Source organism: Electrona antarctica, assembly GCF_951216825.1.
Source record: "Electrona antarctica genome assembly, chromosome: 4".
NCBI lineage: Eukaryota > Metazoa > Chordata > Actinopteri > Myctophiformes > Myctophidae > Electrona > Electrona antarctica.
In genome coordinates this window covers 20,086,515-20,110,960 of record NC_136809.1, presented here as the reverse complement: position 1 = coordinate 20,110,960, position 24,446 = coordinate 20,086,515, and the positions used below count along the sequence as shown (strand labels likewise).

Sequence of the window (24,446 nt, the reverse complement as noted above, 5' to 3'; positions counted from 1 at the left end):
TTTGTCCATTTAGATGATTGCTATGAGCTGTGTAGATAACTACACGTTGCAGACAATACAGTAGATGGATGGATGCCTCCACATTACTAATGTCACAAATAATAAGTGAAGTAAAAGTGGAAATACATTGTAAAAAAAAAAAAAAAAAGTATTAATATTCAGAATCAGAACGTTATTGTCACATCACAGGTATACAGGTGTAAAACTGTTTTACTTAAGTAGAAATGCCACAATGTATGCTAGTTAAAATTGGAGATACTCAAAATTGCACTTAAGTACAGTTACTTTCCACCACAGTACTTGAGTAAACGTTCTTAAGTTTCCACCACTGCAAATATCCAAGCACTGAGGCGAGTCTGGTGTCATTGTATTCACATTGTGGAAGTCAAGGAACCACAATTGAAAGCGGACAGACTCACAATACGTTTTCTGAAAAACGTATGTTTCTGCATCAGCAGTGCTCAAACTCTTTCCATGTCAATGACCCCCAAAATTAAATGTATGCACCCCCGCCCCTACTTCCAATATTTTGTTCCAGGGCCCCAGAGAAGCAAAGATTGAGTCATTTCCATACATTTTCACGATTTATCAAAAATAGATCTACAAGCTTGCAGTGTGACAGTGATGCGCTGTAGCCAAAGTATAAAATAATGGTTAGTGGTTACAATCTAAAATGGTTAGATGCTTTGTGAGTGGGTTCTATGGTACTGCAGCTAATTCGATATACTGTATACAGTATGTGCAAATGGACAGGATTATTAATTTGACATTTTCTCATGTCTGTGTTGAGCAAGTAAATTGGCGTTGGGCTCACTGTACGTGTATAAATAATGTACCATTAGTTTGACCAAAAGAAGACGAAGACTGTCACATTATCCATTTTCATTTTATTGGTCAATAGAAAACACTCCAGTAGATTGCTTAATTTGATTACTTTTTCCCCCATCATAAAAATGTCATTTGTAAAGTGGAAAAAAATAGAAATCTATATAATTTTCAAGTACATAAAATCAGTCTTTCAGTCAAGATAACCCCACACACCCACACAAACATTTAGACACGTGATATTTCAGAAGCAGCAGTAAAAGACATCAATATCAAGTATATCTTTGGGGGCTGAGTGTGTGACTGGAATTGACATTCTTGTAATGTACCGTCACGTACTAACAGCACGGTTTATAGCGTAATTGACACTGTAGTACAATGTTTCCAAGCTAACTGCATCTCATTAGCAAGCGACACTGTTGTGCCAAAGGAGTAGACCTATACATTAAAGCCCCATTCATACTTTGACATAATGACGAAGCATAAATTGAAGTCATCTAAAATGATGTTGGGCTGAATAATAACTGGGACACTCTTGCTTGTCCTTATTCTATTTTCAATCTCAGAGGCTTCTAGGTGGAAATTAGATTCAGGCCTGAAGGGGTCGATGTCCTTCACCAAGTAGACAGCAGAGTTCTACCCAACCTTTGGTTAACAAGTTAATGACAATGTGGTGAAGTGACACTTGAAGCATAAGTTAGGCCTTTGGGAGAGAAAAAAAAAGTATAGGGAATAGCTGTGGTGGCCATCATTCCGAACCACATAATGTACATCGATGGGAAACATTAATGGGGTCTGGAACGATGGAAACAGAAAATGACCACCACTGCTATGCCCCATTGAATCTCTATTAAGAATTTTAGTATTTCTCATTCCTCACATTGTGCCAGTTTAATTATATTGAATCAAAGCAGCATTATGAAATGAAACAACCCACTTCTACTCTCACAGGCATCAACAAGTTAACATTTTAAAATTCAGCTAAAGAGAGCTGCCTTTCTAGCCTGAATTTTCATTTTGTTTCGCTCCATATTGTTAATGGGCGTGGCTAACGATTCAGTGGCTGGAGCCAGGCTACTTTCTTTCAGGCCCATGGAAAGTGAATATATCTATTCCTATTTTAAACACTGGGAGGCAGCACAATCAAGGCACAGCAAATAGTATAGAGGAACACTACATACATCACCAACCAACAACAAGCAAAATAGAAGCTGTATACAGTTCATGGCCATGGGATCAGTCCCAGTGAAATCCTGTGCTTGATTTCAAAAGTATAATCCATCTGAGTTATGTTTCAAACGATTTTCAGTCAAAATGTCATCCCACATCTGATGGAAACTGAAATGCCTTAACGTCAGTATCAAATACGTGTTCAGTTAAAGAGGCCAAGTTAATACAATGCTTGTTATACGTATCCATCTGTCAGCCAATTAGAAAATTACACATATGAATTTCCTAAATTGTATTGGCAAGAAATCAACATATTAATAGTTATTTTATATTAAATGTCATTAACGTACATGGTGCATACACACATGGCCTACACACTACACGTCATTCTTTCTTCGTGAACACCCAGCATCAACTATCACTGAAGGATTCGTTCATACTGTATTTCATCTATTCTGCTAGCAAGGACATCACGTCATCACCCCTAGTTACACCCTTAGTGTCAGCCTTCAGGTGGAATAAATGTCACACACACAGCTGTTTTCGCAGGACCACATGGTTAATGAAATGGTGCAACCAAACAATCACTCACAGTCCGAGGTGAAGCAAGGAGGGCACCTGGTTAAGGAACACAATGCCACCTACCTCATGTAACATTTAACAAGTCAATACCACAACCTAGAATCTATGCTACTCGTCATCCCTTCCTTCTCTCCACTCTCCCATCCCTATTGTCAATAAGATCTTTCTACTACTCTAGCCTCCATCTGTGTCTACTGCCCGCCTCCCCTTTTCCAGCAATACCCCTGAATCAATGTGTTGTTTAATCAACAGTGTGAATCAAACCCAAACTTCTGTATTTTAAGGCAGAATAATCATCCTTCAAAAGCGTTCACTTGGGCCTGGTCATATCTGGACGTACAGTACAACGGAACAGAAGAGCAGAGTGGTTCGTCAAGTGGATGAGACAAATAACGTCAGGGTTCGAACAGGAAATGAGAATGTTTTGTGCAAGTGAACGCAAGCCTATGTCCAAGAGGCAGACAAAGTCTGGCACAGTGAGGGCTAGTCATCACTTTGTCTGTGTGACTTCATGCTCACGGTGGTAAGAACACCTAGGTGATGATCGTCAATAAATCTCCCATGGGGAATGGCTATGCTTGTATGCGTGTGTGTAGAGCGAGAGACAGAAAAAGAGAGAGGTGACTGTTTGTATAAACAGTATGAAAGAGTCTCGCAGTGCTCTCCAGCGCATTGCAGCACTTAAAGAGGAAGACACATGTATGAAAAGGGGGGGGGGGGGGGGGGTCGAAGGAGGAAGGGTATGGGGCTGTATGGAGGAAGGTTGGGAGGGATATGGCTTATCGAGGCACCATGAGACATCAATCATCCAACCTGAACAGCACAAGCAGCTTTTCCTTTGGAGGACAAAGCAGACCGGGCCACACTGATGTATGGAACCACTGTTAAATCGTATTTGTTTTGGTTGGTTTTACACATTAGCGACATTACTGCTGCTGCTCCACCCCTGACTCCCCAGAGGAAATGCTTGGAAAGGCCTACTCTACATCATCAATCCAGATCGAGTATGGGTGGATAGTAGGAGGCTGTTCCAAACTAAAGCACTTAGTTAAGTAATTAATTTACCTGTGCCTGATAAATAAAAGTTAAGTAAATAGTTTACTTATGCCCGATAATAAAAAACATAATAATGTACTTTTTCGATCTATAAAATTGGTTGATGAAGTAATATTGTCATCCAAGCCTTATTGTTGAAGACCACCTGCATTCACTCCATTGCATAACAAGGTGCATCAGTCCATTACTCTACGGTTGAGCTTTTGAACTACAGTATTGACACATGGCTGTAAGCCACACTTGGGGCTTGATTTCACAATGAACGCTCACGAAGCCTATTAAGTTCTGTTCAAACGAGGGCAAAGAGAATGTCATGATAATGTCGCTGCTAGCTCCTGGCTATTGTATTGTGCTTGCGTGACACTGTAGTGCAGAGTCATCATCAAGGCATGAATCTGAAAATGGTCGCTAGTGCATAACAGCACCTATTGTACTGTATTTCAATATTCGTAAACAATAGCTACTTGCAGCAATTCTGGGATAGTGGAGATGACGCTCTATTCGTCGCTCCATTCATTATTGACTTATGTTTAAAGGAGAACTGTGGACATCAAACCAGTTTAAAGGTTAGACTTTACTGCATTTGCATATGGTTAGGGATACATGAGGATATGGAATGAATGTCAATGCAATATCCCCAACCATTTGCAAAACCAACATGTGTGCCAGTGTAAAACGAGCCCAAAGTAAACAGAGTGGCAATTCTCACCGTGTTGCAGCATGAACAACTAAAACAATATACAGGTATACGTCCATTGCTGGAAATGTAAGCTTCTTAATTTGGAATTTACATTTTAATATACCTTTACAAAGGAGTAGATTATCATATCTGATAAACGTGTGCCTCATCATAAGAGAAGAGCAGAGATGGAACCACAAATAAAATAGGTCTTGAATAACCTTGTTGAACCCTTAGTGGTAATTTAATTTCCATTCAGGGCCATCCAGTGATCAATCTCGCCATGCCCCTGTGTACCTGCGCTTGCACTGGCCCGTATTCCACCACCTCCCCATCCACCGTTATAACCCCTTTGGTTGAGTGCGGCTCCAGCCGTAGTGCCCGCACTCTGACATAAGTCAGATGCTGGCAGTTATTTGTCAAATGATTGCCCTTCTCCATGGCCAGGAACAGTCTCAGCAGCGCCGTGCGAGATATTCCCGCTCTGACATAGAAGAGGTGGATGACGCCTTCGTCCGGCGTGGAGCCGGGCGCCGCCATCAGGTCCTCTGCCAGGTGGGACTGGGACATGGCCAGCATGAGGACGAAGTTCTCCTCCTGCACCACCACCCAGTCGCTGGGCACTGGCTGGTCTAGGGGCGACAGCAGGGAGTCGGGAGGACCGGTGAGGGCCTTGTTGGCGTTGCGAGACGGCGTGCCATCTGTCCTCCTCACTTTGAGGGAGTTGTTGGAGTTGCACGAGTTGTGGAACGTGTGGAGGGGAGAGTCCTGGGAGGGCTGGCAACCGAGGGAGGCCGGGCAGAAAGATGAAGGCTTATTTGGTATTGTGTGCTTGCCCAAAAGTCCCCCTTCCTTGTCCTCCTCCTTGTGGGCAGCAGGTAGGTATGCTAGCCTGCCCTGGTAGACGCGGAGCGAGGCCAACCTCACCAGGGTGCCGACGGTGAAGCGGGCGGATCCGACGTGACGGTACTTCTCGCTCTCCACGTCCACGTCTGCCACAAAGCCCCAGGCCAGCGACAGGAAGGAGAAGACGCGCAGGCTGGAAGACAGGTGGACGGACGCCAGGTCCATGGGGGACACCAGGCCCTTGCAGAGGAGGAAGCCGCAGCTCACCAACAGCTCCTCGCCGAACACCTGCACAGCTCTGGAGAACCGGGGGAGGGAAGGGAGAGCATTAGTGGGACGAGAAGAGTCCGAAAACACCATAGAGTGGGATAGAGGGCGGACTGCCCCGCCCCCTGCTATTCATTTCAATGGAAGTTGCTCAGTGGCGTTTTGAAGCACCCGGAAGAACGCTCTACTTACGCATTTTTTCTATTTGGACACCAAAATTTGGTGTCCAAAATGGGGAAGTGCTCAATGTTAAACGCCAGCTCCTCGTGCTAAATGCACGGGCCCGCCTGCAGTCCCAGCTCTGGCCCTGGGACCCTGGCTCAGCGCTTCAACGCGTCGTGTACACACAAACCCTAACCGCAAGCGCGGTGCAACGCATGTCGGACCAACGCATTGTCGGAAGCGACGGGTGATCTCCGCATGTCGGACCTTTGGTGTGTCGGATCTGCGTGTGCCTCCCCTTTTATACTGTAGAGCAAGATCAAACTGATCAGTAGCTCCTCTGCAGGGGAGTGCATGGGGAGGGAAGAGTAGACATCTGAGGTATTACCATCATCATTGGCTGGAGTGCGTGCGTGCGTGCCAATTACTGGGAGTAGTATTGTCAGATATGGGATCTGGGAATTGAGCCGACATTGAGGAATGGGGGAGACCAACTAACGTTGACCAGTAAAGGGTCTCAAATGAACTGGGAGGTGATAGCAGGGAATCATGAGGGACAGATAAGCTCAAGGGCCAACAGACAACAAAGACAGCATCAGCTGTAAGACTGGGAGGCAGGGGTAAAAGGTCTCTCTCTCTCACACACACACACACACACACACACACACACACACACACACACACACACACACACACACACACACACACACACACACACACACACACACACACACACACACACACACACACACACACACACACACACACACACACACACACACACACACACACACACACACACACACACACAAACACACAAAGCTGGGTGCCTCAATGGAATTGACTGCCTCTCATGGCTAGAATCCCATCCATATTCATCAGCCTGATCATATTCACTGGTCTAGCTGTTCAAATAATACAATTATTCTTCTCATGTTTCTTTCTGATCGGTGTGTGAAAGTGAAGCAGGGCGCTGCTGAAAAAGAGCTCTCATGCTCAACCGGGTATAAAATGAAAGATAATTGAAAACTATTTTGTGGTAAAACACATAATCGTCATAAATTACATTAATAATTCCACAAATTGAATCATTAATGACATAAAGAGTCATTCGATTTATTGCGAAATCCTGCGTCTCAGTCTGCCGTCACCCAGGCCAATGCGTGTACGAGACCTCGCCCTTTAGGTCGAGGTCGCTTTCCGCCCTCAGGGCGTCTTACTGGTACTGTATATTGAAATGCAATTGAATGAAACATCCTACCTGGTCCATTTGTTCAAGAAAGAAATAATGGTTGGTCAAAAGAATTCTACTCGTATTCAGTCAAATATAACACCTTCAAAGTTCAAAATTATCTCTCTTACAACCCTGTGTAGCCTTTTATCAAGCACATGGTTTTGTAATGGCCAGTGCTCATCTCTGATTAAGATTGCTTTACCCATCTTCAATACTCGAGTGTTGTTCATGTACTGCATCAGGATAGTGATCATCATTATAGCAGCGACTATAAATCACCAGGAGAGGGAGACTCTCAGGGGAGGCATATTTCCAACCTGTCCAGCTCACATAGCCTGTGACATCTAAATCAGCTCATACTGTACTAGCGACCACTGGACCCATCATTCAGCCATGCATAATACTAAGGACACGTTCCATGCAGCCGTGTCCAGGAACTCACTGAGTCTTTATTCTTCTGCAGTACATAACAATACCACCAGACACACTTCTTCTAGCTGCCACTCATTGGATCCACATGCGGCTCTCACAGCCTCGGTGAACCCCTACATTCAGCTGAGGTATGATAACAGATACATTGTAGCTGCACCAACCACTGCGTGTAGTAGATATTCTGGATACTGCTGGCTGCTCCGTGGGAGGGTGTGACACATAGGGGGTGTGGGAGGGTGAGACACATGGGGGGTGAAATAGGTAGAGAGACAGATAGAGGGGGAGAAAGACAAAGATGGGGTGAGAGGAGAGACAGAATGAGAGAGAGAGAGAGAAGGGGGGGGGGGGGGAGAGAGAGAGAGGAGTGGAGGGGAGAGAGAGGGGGGGAGAACAATGTAGAGTCTGGTCTCTTCTTGTCATTGTTGCTGTTAGACGAACATTAGACAATGTGTGGCTGATGGGTCATTTCTGTTCCAGCATTGAATGATGTTCTGTGGAAACCACCAGCAGTGGGGGGTGAATTCTTTAATAATAATAATAATAAATCACACCCAGTGTGAAGTGAGCAGTGCCTTTGAGTTAATTTCAATAATGTCTGTAGTTCATTAGGGTTTGAAGTTGGTCGGTCCCATATGCACATGCCACATGGCCATATATGGGCAATTCCCGTGCTGAGATGGTCAAATGTTGGACCAGCTAGCACTGCTCAAAATCATGCATCTATATCGTCTGTCGGGCAGAAACCTCTGCTCTCCATATTTTACACTTTGTGTTTTGTTGCAGATGAATGCCCTAATTGATCAGTCGCAGTACAGCGTCACAGAAAAGCATCAAAAGTAGCATATCTGCAAGCTCGAAATGCGAAATTATTCATGTAAGTTCGATAATATTTGAATGACCAAAAAAAAGCCATTAATGGAAAAATCTATGAACAATCTAAATCTGAGAATAGACAATGACATGTATGGATGCCTGTATGGTCCTTTAAACGTAAAGGTTAAGCGCAAGGGCAAATGTATATGTTTGACAGGTATGTCAGGGCTGCACCCATAGACAGATACAACAACACAGCTGCTACACAAAATTCACTGTGTGAGGCGTATTTAGTACATAGCAAATCAGCAGTCATAATATAAATAACAGAAACCACAGTATTGTACTGTATGACAGCCAACGAATTGTATATTAATTATACCAGAGAAGGCACTCCTGTGATTTGGGGACAGTTTTGTGGCTACGTATATTTTTATTTGCATCAGAATGGGTATCGCTGAACTACACATACCCTAGGCTAGGCAGGGTATGGTGGTGCTTTGTATACAACAGCAGCCTAACATAGTGTGTATTGTCTGAAACGTATTCTTCAAAGTAAGTGTACATAACAATACGTAATGAGAATAAATACATGACCTTTTCTGTACCGTAATGGTTTATTTAAATTAAGTTTTTCCACATCACAAAAGCCTCAAGCATTTCCCTGAAGCATGCAGGTTATTTTGCTTCTAGTATGCCAATCTATTTGGCTCATTCACCTACGCAGTAATAGGTGATCACAGTTTTAACTTAATCTTAATGGCGTACTCCATTTGTGCGTGTGTGCAATGTGTGTAACCCACCCAGAGTAGTGATGTATGGAGGCAGCCAAGGCATTGCCTGAGCCCCCAGGCAGGATGCCCAGTGGAGTGCGAATGGCTTCTTCCCAGTCTGCTCTCTCCAGTAGGCCATTTATTACCTGCCAGACACAGACGAGACAGCTTGAATCAAGTAGATTCTAATGGAGAAGGACCATTAGGTCATTACCTGCACTGCAGCCTGTCAGTCAATCTGATCTAATAACCAAACATGTAGGTACAGAACATCACAAGCCATTCATGTCTATATTACACTAGACCAGGTACCTATACTCTATATGTACAGTATATTTCTATGTCTTTGTATGTCATCACTGTCCGGCAGAAACGTACTTGTTCCATAATTTACATTCTGTTCTCATAACTTATATCAAATAAATGTTTTAGCAATGGAATAATCGGTTTAGAGATGTATCATGCAAATAAAGTAAATATTTTACGCGTGCGTGCGTGCGTGCGTGCGTGCGTGCGTGCGTGCGTGCGTTTACCTCAAACAGTAGTCCATCTCCAGACATGATGACCAGGGCGTCCCACTGTGACAGGTCTGCCTCCCTGGCCAGCTCTCTGGCATGATTTTGCCGCTCTGTAAAACAACAGATTCCACCTTTAGAGGCACCGTCACTGTGTGTGTGTGTGTGTGTGTGTGTGTGTGTGTGTGTGTGTGTGTGTGTGTGTGTGTGTGTGTGTGTGTGTGTGTGTGTGTGTGTGTGTGTGTGTGTGTGTGTGTGTGTGTGTGTGTCACTTGACTATACTATAAAAGCACATTTGTTTACTAGGGGAAATACATTGTTCCGTTTTCATACACTTTGTATGAAAACGGAACAATACATTTCCCCTAGTAAACAAATATCAGTGTAAATAAGAAAACAAGTTAATGAATGAAAATCAATCCGAGAGAGAAACATTGTGCACGCACGGGTCCACACATCCACTACACCGTTTGTATCCCAGTAAGCCAAACTCAAAACTATCATTTCCCAAAGCCTCCTCATCGTTGAGTCCCTGTATCAGTTATCAAGTGGCTGAGAAAGCTGATATTGGGTCTTAAATTAAGTGTCTATCACAGTGCCAATTAGATCAGGAGCGCTGAATTACCCAGGAGCACTCCATCAAATTAAACTAGGGCCGTCTAATCTGATGAGGTGTCACCTTCATGACAGGGCCAGACATCTCTTAGTGGGGATGCTACATGGCAGTATTTCCGAGCCAGTAAAAAGTAGAATGTACAAATAGTTAAGAAATTGAATTCATAGTATTAGTAGTTCATAGTTAAAATAATTATTATTCTTTTTTCTTTCTTTTTGTTCACTGTTTCTTCATTCTATAAATAGATGGCACCCATTCTTACAGAATAAAACTACCCAACTTATCACTTGTTACAACTTGAGGTATAGGTTCCTAAGACTTCCATCATACATTAACTCGTCCACTGTCTAAATGTATCATCAATGATGCATTGTGTTCCAACATCGTTGGAACATTCAGTTTACATTCTGCCACAGCCTTCATTCTCAACTGTGGATTACAGCTGGTCTTTTAGTGAAAAGAACCCATCTAACCAGTGAAGTGATGCCCCCACAGTGAGCAGTGTGCTGTCCCATTTCCAACAGGCAGTATGCAGCCAAATCCTCACTGTCCATAATTCATTCTCCTGTCACTGTATGAGTTCTGTGTGGTTTACAAGGCTTGAGCTGCGCCTTAGAAGACTGTCCTTTGTCTTATTCTGCGATAGTCAGGGAAAAGGTTACGTGCAGTCATGCACCAATGGAGGATTCACACACAGGGGACAAAAAAAAGGAGTTCAGACTGGAGTGTGGTTTTAAATGCTTCTATTTTCTACATTACAAAGCTATACAGACAAAAGTGCACAGAGTGTAAAAGTGCACTCTTGTTCTGTGTGTCTGTCTTGCTGTCTGTTGTGTTCTGGAACGCTTAATAAGTCCCCGGTGCCAGGATATCCATCCATCCATGCACCTCTGAGACATTTGTCTCACTGTTTCTCATACAGTATATTCTTCAAGGTGAAAGGTCATGAGCAGTCTTGTGAACAGTAAAAGAAAAATGAGCCAGTCGAGTGCAGTGGACCATAAACCACAATGTGCCATTGCTTCTTTTCCACACTGAATAGCAATCACATCTCTCTCTCTCGCTCCCCGTCTCTCAGCTAATGCTACCACGTACTCTCCTTTCAAAACAATAGAACTGAAAGGGAGCGGCACAAAATATAGAGAAGGGTGGAGTACTGATCGATTCATATGACATTGCCTGGGGCAGCTATAGCTTGAGCAGAGAGGCAGTCTGGAAATCAGAAGGTCACCGGTTCGCCTCCTGGAACAGAACTTCCCCCATGGGATTAACAAAGGTCTACCCCCCCACACCTGTGGGTTGGTCCACTGAGCCACTACCTGTGCAGTGCAGCCTCTCATGTAGACACCACGCTCAGTCCCAGCAATTTAAACATACCGTGCCTTGTTTTCCCATTGACTTCCATATCGCATCTCTAAGTAGACTGACAAGCTGCCGCGCCAAAACCATTACACAACTGTCCACAAACGGTAGCAGCAATACCTCTTTTGATTAGACGCAGAGAAACACAGAGATGTTCCTGCTGCGCACAGGCAAATACAGTTCAAATACAGCACGCACGCATGCACAAACGCACAGTATCTGATTACCAGGCTTTCTCTTCTTACATTACATTTCATTCCCTTCTCTTCCTTGCGCAGGCAAGAGAGAAATCAATTCCTCCTTATCAGTGCAGTCACATCACATCCCCCCACACAGTATCCATGCAGGAGTTGTAAACTAGATGGACTGAAGGCCTGCAATCAGCAAGCAAAGAGGGGGAAGCAGGGCTGTCACCATCACAAATTTAAGTTGACGATTAATTGTCACACAAATAATTGCGATTAATGATATAATTGTATTTTCCTATGAACATTGGAACATTACAATTTGCTTTTTTGCATCTCACAAATTGCACAGGACAGATATGACAAATAACTGAGACATTTCATATTTTTTTGTTTTCTTTCCAAAGAATGTACAAAATAGCGAAAATAGTTGATCTACAAGCTTACAACAAAAACATAACTGTTATTTTTTAAAATGTTTGGCCCTTTTTTCAACATGAAAACGATTATGCAAAAATAATTGCGATTAGGCGTTTATGTAATTATTGTGACAGGCCTGCTGGGAGGGGGACAGCACTAAACACACATTGATTATTATTGTGTTCTCTCATGGCGTCTACTGTTGATGGGACACAGCACAGGTGGTGGGATCACAGTGGGGGTCAACAGGAAAGGACACACACACACACACACACACACACACACACACACACACACACACACACACCCCCTTGACCAACATCCCGTTGAGTTTATGCCTGTTCCATCTTGCATACGTAATGACTTGCATATCTTCTGCATGCAAGTAATGTGGCTAATGCAAATGTGTGTGCAACATACCGGTACATTTACAAATAGAACATATAAACCTTGGAACATATCGTTGTGTGGTGCTGCCTTGGTGTCATCTTGTCCTCAAGTTCAAAGTTCATGCTTGCTTCATACAGATGACTAATTCAAATGAATTAAAAATGTGCTGTAACGTTCACAACTTAGTAATGGCATTGATTATGACACCTCAACCAAATGTGCTCCTATACTGCTGCTGATTCACTATACCTCTTAGTGAAAGAAAGAAAGACAGACGGACGGACGGACAGACAGAAAAAAGAAAGAAACCCAATTTAGAGAATGTGTAAGTAAGTAGTAAGAATCCGTCTTTTTACAGTCAATGGAACTGTCAACAGTCAAGGAAAGAGCCTTCAGGTACTTTATGTATTACATGGGCAACAATTAATGTATACGTTTCAGCACACAGCCTTCGCTGTAACTACACATTGTAGTTACATTATATATTGCTTTTGAAAGAAATGGTGCGTTCTTGGAACTCATGTAACTGATTATAGAATATACAGTATATACAGAAGACATTAAAAAAGGCTACAATACATTGATGTTACTGCCACACAGGAGAAACAGCTCTCCGAAATGTAGAGGCAATTAAATGGTAAATGGTGCATTTATATAGTGCCATTATTCACGGTGCAAATTTTATTTAATTGTGCATACATTCACCCATTCACACACCAATGGCAGAGGAAATCATTCAAGGCACCAACCTGCTCATCAGGAGCAATTAGAGCCAAATTCCAATACCCAAAATCTCGGCCGCTCGTTCACTCACACTCGGTCACTCCAGCATGGCGGTGTTAGTGAACATGGCGGTGGAGTGATCGAGTGTGAGTGAACGAGTGGCCAAGATTTTGGGTATTGGAATTTGGATTAGGGAGTCTTGCTAAAGGACACAAAATCAGGGGGAGCCGGGATCAAACTGTGAACCTTCCGGTTCCCAAGAGGCCCGCTCTACCTCCAGAGCCACTGCCGCCCAATAATGAATGCGAGTGGAAGTTCATGTATTCCATGCATGTTGTGTTATGTTGGTAAAACCACAAGAGAGATTTATATCACAACATCTCAATATAAAGTAATAGTAATCCCTTGCGAATATCTGTCTTTTTTCATAAGTAATTCTAATTTGTACAAAGCAGATTAGGCACCGGGGGACATGCAGATGCCAAGCATGTAGCAGTCATTTAATACTGTCTGACAAGCATCTTCTAGGCTGGAGAGGAGAGGAAGACACATCTGATCAAATCTCGCATGCACGCGCACGCACACGCACACACACACAGAAGGATTAATGTTATATTGGATTTTGAGAGAGTGTTGTGAAGTTTGTGAACCCTAGTTATCTCTTGAAGAATGTATGTATTAAAGCATATCAGTAGTGTCAAAAGATTCAAGGCCCTGTGCATTATTGCTTTAACAATAAAGCAGCACAAAGAAATGGCAAACCGCACAGATGATCAGGTGACCACATTTTGCTGATGACAGTGATCGGCTTTGTCTCAAAAGGTTTTCCGTTTACAGTACCGTTTACTGTACTAATATTGTGAATGGGTGATTCACTTCAGGGCACATAAACATAAACTTGTGTTATACCTCTCTCCTATACCGCTGTTCCCCTTACCTTCCCTGCATTGAGTGGTTGTTTATTTCAACCAGTAACATCAATATGAACCATCCTAAAAAAGGTTTTTAAGTTTAATGGGTTCAGATTGTACTAATAAGCTGGGAGGGGCCAAGTACAGTAAATCTAACAGCATCTCTTTTAACTCAATATATGAACCTTTATTGAGAAAAGGATATCCCCTTGAGATGTATCATCTCGTTTTCGAGGGGGTCCAGCAACATACAGCAAATACATAGCAATACAGTAGACAAAAACATTACAACAAATACATCCATGCATTACAAAACAAAACAGAAAGCTCTCCCCACCCCACCTAATCACCCAGAGAATAAGGCACTCAATGGCGAGACAAATGAATGTTCCAGTCTAACGGAAGCAGCAAGCCATTGGTCTGATTTAAGACTCTAGTCTAGCCAAACTACTGAGGCAATAACTTGATTTGAAAGTGCTGGCAGATTCTACTAATGGCACTCGGTTTCTTTTTTTCTCCTCAAGAGAAAAAGTGCATATAAAAAGGTTCAGCAGATGATCCCGGAGAGACAAGTGAAGATTCAGGAGGTAAAACACCAAGCAGAGTTCAGAAAGAAAGGTGGCAGACACTGTAGGTATTCTCACAGCTCTAATGAGCAGAGAAGCCTGGCTAAGCACACCGGGCTGATTCAGGAAAAGCAGATGGAGAAGCTGTGTGATACTGAGCTGAGGAGCGTTCAGCAATATGCACAGGATGTAACTCCTGATGCCGGTACAGAAAGTCCTTCTCTCATCCTCCAAGGATAGAAAACGAGTGAGCTAAGGAGACAATGCAGAGATATTCTCTCCAGTTACAGACAGTACAGTATGTGTCTGTGGAAAGTGAAATGTTGCGATTAGCTGTTTTTGGCAACTTTTGAAAATGTTTTTTTCATATAGGCCTAATGACATGCCTACAATAGGGCACATCAGATTGAAGGTAGTAACTTGTTACATGGCAGAGAGTCCATCAGGAAAGGGGAAATCAGCCCCAAAAATGATTAATGGACTATATTACCGAATGATATAAATACATGAGCTGGCAGCTGCCAACACTGTAGTCCTCCTTCTTGTAAGAGAAAGGCTCCAGAAATTGAGAGTCTGAGTGTTTGTGGATTAAAAGGAGGCTTTAGTCTCCTTTTATAATAGAGACCAGAGTTGAAATCTATTATTTCTCTGAGAAACTCTATACATACTGTACTTCTAGTCCCGATCAAAACAAAGGCAGTAAAAACTCCAGCCAGTCACACTGATTAGACCTTAAATCCCCAGCGTTATATGAACAGGTCGTGTGGCTGTGGCTGTGGACAGCTGCAGGGAACGACAAACTGCTCCCCACCACTGCCACGGGGTAATTTTCATTTCAAGACAACAACTGTATCAGGGCCTTGCGGTCTAATTTAAAGTTGTTGTTTTCAACTGTCAAAGCCATTTACCATTTACTTACTTGTTTGAAGTACAGCCAAAGAATATGCTTTACAAATTGAGTAAAGTAAAATCTGTTGAATTTTAGTTGAAAACAGCTTTTAGCTGTGTGTGTGCATGCATGTATGTGTGCGTGCTTGCAAAACGAGCTCAAACTTTCTGAAATCTTTTCTCCATTTATTAATTTATTTTATTGGCAAATGACTTATGACTGATTTTATGGTGTTCAAGTTGAACCCATTGAACCCAACTTTGTTAAATTTAAAATACTGTAATATGCGGGAAACATAATTGTGAGAATAAACATAAGGGACTTAGGGACTTGTCAGAGTCTTATGTTAATGAGTAGTTAACTGAAAAATAGAAATAATTCTGATGTTAATGATTGACTATTTTAAGTTGCTGCCCATTATCATTTATAGAAGAGGGGAAACTGTATTATAGAAAAGAAAATCAGCAATTGTAATTATATTTGCAGAAACCTGTTCACTCCTTTTACTCACTTTCTGTGGCTAGAAAAGTATTCCAGCCTCTCAGAACATCGGTTCAAAGCACTTTGATCAGCACAGCCTCTAGGGGTTGCTAGCGGGGAATTTTATACTCCAAGTCTTGGTTTTATGTAATGCAAGTATAAAAATAAAAACAAACATTTTCTTTCATCTGGCTAAATTGTCTCAGTGGGAAATATTTGTTTCTGCACTGTGTTGTGCTGCACAAGCAGACCCGGACTAACCCGGATTAGCTGTCGTTTCATAAATCTGTGTATTTGATTGAATTTGTACTCATTTAAAGATAGTGTGATGAATCATGACCCTTAAAGCCCTGAAACAGTTATTTCTTAATGAAAATGTATTTGTTTGACTGGCACAAAATTGGGAATGAAAAACGAAATGAAATAAATCGGCTAAAATCGGCCAATATTCAATATCTGTTTCGGCCGAGAATTTTGCAATGAGTGCATTCCTACCTGTAAGGTTTTGTTTGCTAATGGATACCTTAAGGAAGGTTTTATTGTAAATTGTTGTCCTTTCGTTCGGTCTCTGTCCATCTCCTTGTTTGTTTATGTCTCATATTCTGTCTCGACACAGCAAAATTCCGAATCTGTTTAACTCTTAGGTTTTTCCATCTCTTGGCCACTGCCACCCTCTAACTTTGTACTTTGTGTAATGCATGGTAGACGGAGAGCTTCGTTGCCACCAACGCATCATGGCACAATAGGTCTCTGTCCTGCATACTTTCCAATTCAAATTGCTTTCCTTTATGGAAGCATGCCACGGTCTTTGCATGAGTTTACATGCAAACAAGGCCTCTGTATTGTTTATTTTAGAGAGGAGTTTTGTCAGATTGTGACATGAACAGATTACCACTATGTGTGGTCACCATTTGTTTTTAATGTTCTTGCACTAAGGAATCGCACAGTATGGCATTGACGTGAAGGGTTTTTGTCGGAAGCCTACAAATTGTTCATTACTGGGTTCCAATTTTTTGCCGAATTGGGCATGCTCTTTGCCACATGCACTGTACATTAGGGTTTTAAATATGCCCTTATGTATAGAACCCTGGATTACATTTCTGAAAAGCACATAATTATCTGAAGTCATGAGCAATTTTGAGATTCATCTCTGTCATACACACAAGAGAATTTCAAGTGCATCCTTCTCTCCCTCCCCCCTCCTTCTCTCCCTCCCCCCTCCTCTCCTTCTGTGGTGAAAGTCTGCATGTCTGACACTGTGGTGATTTATGAACACGAGGGAAAAGGTTCAAAGTGACAGACACATTAGGCCTCCACCAAATAATTTAAATGCTCCAGCTCTCCAGGTTCATGACACATTCCAATGACTTTTCTGCTATATCCCCAGTCATGAACCGATTTAGCTGCTCCAATATGGAAAGGCACGATTATGATCATTAGTTTAGATTACGATGATGATGATTATGCCTCCATCAATATGAGCCCCCTGTGAGATTACATCAAATCAAATCATGGATAAAGGATTTATTTATGTGTATGTGTGCACGCACACGTGCATATCTGTGTGTGTTATGATGCACTTGTGTGTACTTTTTGTGTATCACAAGTGTGTCTTTCTAATATATTGCATAAGAGCTCTGCATGCATGTGGGTCAACTGCAATTGATGGGTGTATAACGGCGACAGCAGCAAACACCATGTTGAGGATTTAAATGGGGAGGGAGGGAGAAAATGGGCTGATAAAGAAGCAGAGAAAGGAACTGTTCAGCAGAAGATCTGGTGTTATGTTAGCCAAATGCTATGGTGTGTGTGTGTGTGTGTGTGTGTGTGTGTGTGTGTGTGTGTGTGTGTGTGTGTGTGTGTGTGTGTGTGTGTGTGTGTGTGTACAGTATACTGTAATGTCTCCGTTTAGCCTGTGTGCCTGGCGTGCATCTATGTGCTTGTTTTGTTGTAGGGCTGGAACTATTGATTATATTTGTACCAATCATTCTATCGATTACTTTTTCAATTAATCAAAAAAGTTGAGAAGCCTACTTTTAATATAAGTTTTATTTGTATTTATCAACAAATCGATTAACCACCTACATTACATTTTGTACTGCATTCACCCAATAATTGTCTCCACCAGGCCGAAGGCATGGGGAGAGAGTATGTTTTGCACTCCGTCCGTCCGTCCGTGTGTCCGTGTGTCCGTCCGTCCGTCTGTGACCAGCTAATCTCCGGCACCGTTAACCCGGTCGATGCCAAATTTTGCACACACACTCCCTGGATGCCAACGATGAACCTCTGCCCCAAAATGTCCAGAACGGCCTGTTTGGACAGTACACCTACAGATTTTGTCCAAACATCACGCAAATTGGTACACAGTCTCTCTAGAGCAAGGGTTTTCAACTGATTATGAACCAGGGACCACCACCCTGACTGAGAATTAACCTGGGGACCATTGTTGTGTTGGGAGGGGGGATATGGGCGTGGTGTGGGGGAAAGAAATTAACCTTCCATATTAAACTCATGTTGCTGTTCATTGTAACTTACTCTATGAGTAAGCAGACACTTGCGATTGATTATGGGCACATTTCCTTATAATGGTGACTCAACCAGGCAAACCGGTACGGTTTCCCTTGAGATTCTAACTCACCTTTCTGTGGAAGTTCTTGACATCCGACTTCCCAGTAACTGATAACATCGACGCGTCATCGTTTGTCACCAGATCATTTACTGCATTGTTTCTTAACTTGTGGTCAATGCAATACATCTTCACTTTCCTACATTACTAAATGCATGGTCAGGGACCACATGCAACACCTTCACGGACCACCTGTTGAAAACCCATGCTCTAGAGCCATTCAACGAAACGGGTCTTTCAGATTTCTCGGACTCCATCCTGATTGGCTAAGATTGGCTTCCAAAGTTCGCAGGAGTGCTCAGTTTCAAACAAAATGCTGCAAATCATGAACACATTGTGTGATTTCCGTGAAATTGTGCACGCACATTCCCACTAGGCAGAGGAAGAAATGCCACATGAACATTTTCAACTCAGCCTCATGGTGGCGCTATAACTGGCTGAAAAGTGTTTTTACCTCTAACTGCACGGCTCTGTGGATAACTTTGTATGCCAACTCCCTAGAGGCCAAGGAAAAACCTTTTCCTGGAATTTTTCACATCTGCTCTTTATAGCGCCACCAGGAGGCCGACATAATGTCAAACACATTTTCTAATATTACTCCTTCAGATTTTATCCAAATTTCACGCAAATCGGTACACATGCTCTCCATAGTCATGTGATCAAGACGGGTTTGTTTGATTTCTCATAATCCACCCTCATTGGCTACGATTGGCTTCTAAACCTTTCAGGAGTAGCCCGCTTTGTACAAATCGCCACAACTACTCAACACAGCGTCCGATTGTAGTGAAACTGTGCATGCATATTCCCACTAGGCTTTGGAAGAAATGCCACTTGACCGTTTTCAAATCAGCCTCATGGTGGCGCTACAACAGGCCAAGCCGCGACACACACACACACACACACACACACACACACACACACACACACACACACACACACACACACACACACACACACACACACACACACACACACACACACACACACACACACACACACACACACACACACACACACACACACACACACACACACACACACACACACACACACACACACACACACACAAAACCTGGTGGAGACCTGTGCCCAGAAGGGCACTTTTTCTAGTTTTGATATGTTTTGACATTTCTGGAAACCTTTCGCCTATGAAGACATGACCTAATTTCATATTTTATTAAATTATTGATTTGTTCAATCGATAGCTGCACACATACAGTATGGACATACAGTATCACCCCTCAACTATGTCTGCCAGACATAAACAGCCCAACCCCTTGCATCCAGCAGTCCAACCCAGTATAGTCGCTTTGAGTGGCACTGCAGTGGAAGCCACGGGTGAGTCTTAACCAGTCACGTACGTCTGTCGGACACTGTCGCATTATAAAACTTTACTTTATCGCAAAAAACAAAACAAAAAAACAAATCCCCTCCCCATATTTCTGGCAGTAGCCCTTGACAGGTGATTTCTCCATTCTGCTATTTGCACGTGCTACTCACCAGTGATGACCAGTGTGTGAGGGACCCCCGCCTCATGCAGCATGCGCTGCACATGGCTGTTGTAGAGCGTCAGTGCCTGTCCGTTCCCACTCTGTGGGTTGACCAGCAGCATCACCCTGCAGGGCCGCTGCAGCTCACTGAACATCAGCCCTGCAAAAGAAACAAGAGCCACACTGAGATAAGACACAAGGAGAAAGAAAAAAAAGCAGGGATTGAAGAGATATTCCTCCGTGCCTCAAGCCGAAATCAGGCATGATACGGTGAGTCTCAGGAGCGGGATACGACGATTGGAGCCTTTTTATTTTGATAACAGGGTGCAAAGCACAGACAAAAAAAGAAAGAAAAGGACAACGTTTCAATGGCAGATTACATCTTCGTCAGGTCATGGAAAAAAGGGATATAAAATGAGACAATGGAACATATTCCCATGTCTCACTTCATAGTCAGGAGGTGGAAAACCTACAGTAGTATTAATGAGCAACATGGCTGATGGTGCGAATATGTCAATGGCTGCATTAATTGACTGGTCATATCACTGGAAGTGACAGTAAGGTAGTAGCTGCAGCCAGAGAAACCCAGGTTGAAGCACAAAGAAGTCCACTCAACTACTGGGATAGTTAGATTAACAACAAATAAATTGCAATCTACCTTAAAATATTTATAAACTACCAAATAAATTGTGAGTGTGGAGGGTAAGACCAAAACAAGCCTGAAGATTGACCAAAAACATTTGGCACAGCTACTGTTGATGACATGGTAGAACCAGAAGAACCACTATTTCCACGGTTAAACAGTGCTTAAGAGGATAATTCATAATGGAAGTTTGGGTCCCGGGAAGAGATTTATCTTTTGGGTCTCAGCTGAAAAAGTTTTGGAGCAAATGATGTGTAGACAGATGAAGATCCTCCTTGTGCATCCATGGACTAGATTCTAACTCTCCAAGGAGATAATGACACAGCTCCAGACGGAACTAGGATGCTAACGACGTGTCCTCATTAATCAACAGTTCAAAACAGTTTACTTGACATTAGAGGATGTGACCTTGCCATTCTGGGAGCCCTCAGCCCAGTGAGCCCACACAGGCCTACTTGTTTAATTCCAATGCATGCCGCTACCTCCTCCCCTTCTCAAAACATCCCACAGCTATATCAATGTGTGCGTCTATTCTAGGTTTGGGTTTTCCCCTCTATCATTAGTTTGCTTGCTGTTACGTCACAGCACAAAGCTCAGGAATGACAGCATCAAATCAACACAAACCATTTTGTGATGAACGTGTAGATTATGTGTACTGTTCATTAATATCATCCAATATGCTGGACAGTAAGGAATACATGTGTGATGGCTTGAGGTTAACTTGGGAGGTTGTTATTAGTCAATACATATTGGATGGCTTGAGGTTAACTTGGGTTATTAGTCAAGACATTTTTCAATTGCTTGTTTTAGTTGTTTGGATAATGTCGAGTGAAGCCATTTGGGGTTCAAGTGATGACATAGTGCTGCTCTTGCCCATAAACTGTAAATGCATGGACAGTCTGTCATTTGATGTCATACGTTAGCCATATATGCTCTTACATCATACTTCCTGGTTATGATGTAATGGCCTCCCCTAATAACATTTACTTGTTTTTGCAAGGGTGAAATAATAATGTACTTGTTTTTGCAAGGGTGAAATACACAGAATGTATTTGGAATCCACTCAGTCTATGAATATGACAACATATCAGTCTACTCCATATTTTGGCAATGTTTCAGCCCAATCCGACCTCCAATTGACTTCCAGTATGAAATCAAAGTTTCCAAAGTTAAATATTAAAGTATTTAACCAATTAAAAAAGGTTACCCAAAGCCCATGACCTTCCTCGGATCATAACACACCTCATCTGACCTGAGGTGTGGGCATGCATGAAACAAACACAAACTGTATGATATGATGTACCATATAGTAAGGATGGTCAACTACGGTATAAAAGGTGAACACTGTTAAACACTTGATTCTGAAGAATAAAAGAGTCATCGCAAATCATAGTCACTCACCATCATCATAGTTGAGCAGGATTGATGTTAAATTAATAGTAGCGCCTACTGCAAAGACACTATACACAGTATTGCTCTTCTCCCAAGTAGTGCTTACAAAGTATGTCTGATCTGCAGGCTTTAAACCACAGCGTGGGAATTGTTCCAGAGCATAATTGGATAATCACTACTGAGGTTTTCACCAAAGGAAAACGGAAGTTAAAATGTAAGGGAAAACCCAAAGTGCCTCCTTTTACAGCCCAGAATCTTAGAATGACACTGCAGGTGCACGATATCTGAGAAAGGCCGACTACAGTATAGCCTACTGTGTGACAAAACTCAGCAAAGTCTCAGCTACAATTTCACAGCATAAAGGAAGAACGGTGGTGTTCCAGTTCAGTGCCACAAAATAGCCCATCAGAAACATTCTGATGTATTCAGCCGTTTCTTTAATTGGACATGGGTTGCTTGTTAATATTATCTATTGTCTACTGAGCTGTCATGGCCACAGGAATGATATACCTGTATGATCTTATGTTATCTTTCTTTCATACGTGCCTTTGCCATCACGACCCCTACATGTTGGAACAACATTACAGTAGATTATTGATTATTGTCAGTTTGTACTTTTAAGACTCTTTTTTTTTCCTGTCAGTTTTACTAATTTATTATGCTACTTAATTTTGAAATGTTGCTTTATTTTACCAAATAACAAATATTCGCTGTTATTAGAGTATCCAGGGCAGTACCAATAACATTAGACATTACAACCAATGGGTTGTAATATCAACAAGTTGTGCACACGACACCTTCGGGTCATTGCCGGCACACACTCGTGTTTGAGGTCAATCAGTTGGACGGCACCCGAGTAATGACATGCAAGTTTAGTCAATTTATAGATAGATTAGTAGTATGCCAATTTATTATTTACACTCGCCATAAAAATATCACATATTTCCTGTATCAGTCGGTCATACCGATTGTCTCGACTCTGCAGACATTCCACGACTGCAGGGAAGCATGACACAGCGTAATTACTGTTGGTGAGTAAGACTGAAGACTGCTAGCTCTATGGGGTTGAGCAAGAGGTCCGTTTCTGTCACACATGGTTAGCTTCAGCTAGAGTAGCCTGATTGACTGAGTCATAGGCTCATCCAAATATCTGTCTAGATAAGATATGGGGTCCTTGGGGAGTGTAAGGAGGGGTGGAGGGCCTGAAGTGTGTGTGCACGAGCGTGTAAGCTGTGTTGTTATAAGATGTAAGAAGAAAGTCCTCATCTGGCCCTTCTCTGCCCCTTCTTATTTTTTACAGACTCAAAGTAAACTTTAATTTCATTTCAAGGCTGTACAATTCAAAATAATTAATACATGTTAATAATAACCTGTACATGATCCACACTATCCATACATTTCAACTCTTCTAGTAGTTAATGTTTATCGAATACTCCTATATGGTTCCATGGATGTTGACCATCCATGAGTCATGTTCACATTCTTATCATTGTTTCGACCACATGGAAGGTGAAGCTGTGAACTGATGTTATCAATGGGTAGGCGCAGTTTTGTTGACATTCTTTCAGGGGTGGAAAAAGTACTCATATTTGTTACTTAATCAATTCTGCAATGTAGAAATACTAAGTAAAAGTAAGTAATTGTAAGTAAAAGACCAGAATTCAAAAGGTACTCGAGTAAAGCTGCAAAAGTATTGGCATCAAAATGTACATAAAGTACCAAAAGTAAATGGTAAATGGTGCATTTATATAGCGCCTTTATCCAAGGCGCTTTACATAGATTGTGCATTACATTCACCCATTCACACACACATTCATACACCGATGGCGGCGGAAACCATGCAAGTCACCAACCAGCACATCAGGAGCAATTAGGGGTTCAGAGTCTTGCTCAAGGACACTTCGACACTAACTCTGGGGGAGCCCGGGTTCAAACTGGCAACCTTGCGGTTACCATCCAGCCACTCTATCCCTGAGCCACCGCCGCTCATCCACCGCCGCTCAGAGGTAACAAAGTAGAAAGTACTTATGCAGAATGTCCCATTTCCGTAGCTTTGCAACGCATTGTGAGCTTGTAGATCGGCTATTTTCAAATGGCCAAAATGTATATAGGGCTGAAGTATTCAATGCATGTATTGTAATAATAATAATCAAACTCTACAAAGTAACTAAAGTTTTCAAATAATTGTAGTGGAGTAAAAGTGCAATATTTGGATCTGAGATGTAGTGGAGTAGAAGTAAAAGGAAACTGGAAATACTCAAGTAAAGTACAAAATAAATCTCAAAGTACTTAAGTAAATGTACAGTACTTTGTTACTTTCCACCACTGCATTCTACCTAGGCTACTGCAATGTTAAAAAAAAAAATCATTCAGATCTTTTTCTGAAAGTAAGTGTGTTG

The 24,446-nt window shown here is 42.3% G+C and overlaps 1 protein-coding gene across 4 annotated transcripts in view; it reads right to left on the bottom strand.

Moving 5' to 3' along the window:
- Window positions 1-867: 867 nt before the first annotated feature.
- The window catches only part of LOC306921079 (sphingosine kinase 1-like), a 33,547-nt gene continuing 9,968 nt past the window's right edge, over window positions 868-24,446 (bottom strand). For all 4 annotated transcript variants that reach the window (XM_079498180.1, XM_079498181.1, XM_079498182.1 and 1 more), the window contains exons 3-6: window positions 20,023-20,172; window positions 9,373-9,467; window positions 8,870-8,985; window positions 868-5,456 (exon numbers count right to left, since the gene is read on the bottom strand). In XM_079498180.1, the coding sequence (XP_079354306.1) occupies window positions 4,568-5,456; window positions 8,870-8,985; window positions 9,373-9,467; window positions 20,023-20,172 (1,250 nt within the window). In that variant the 3' untranslated portion in view covers window positions 868-4,567. The remainder of the gene's footprint in view (window positions 5,457-8,869; window positions 8,986-9,372; window positions 9,468-20,022; window positions 20,173-24,446) is intronic.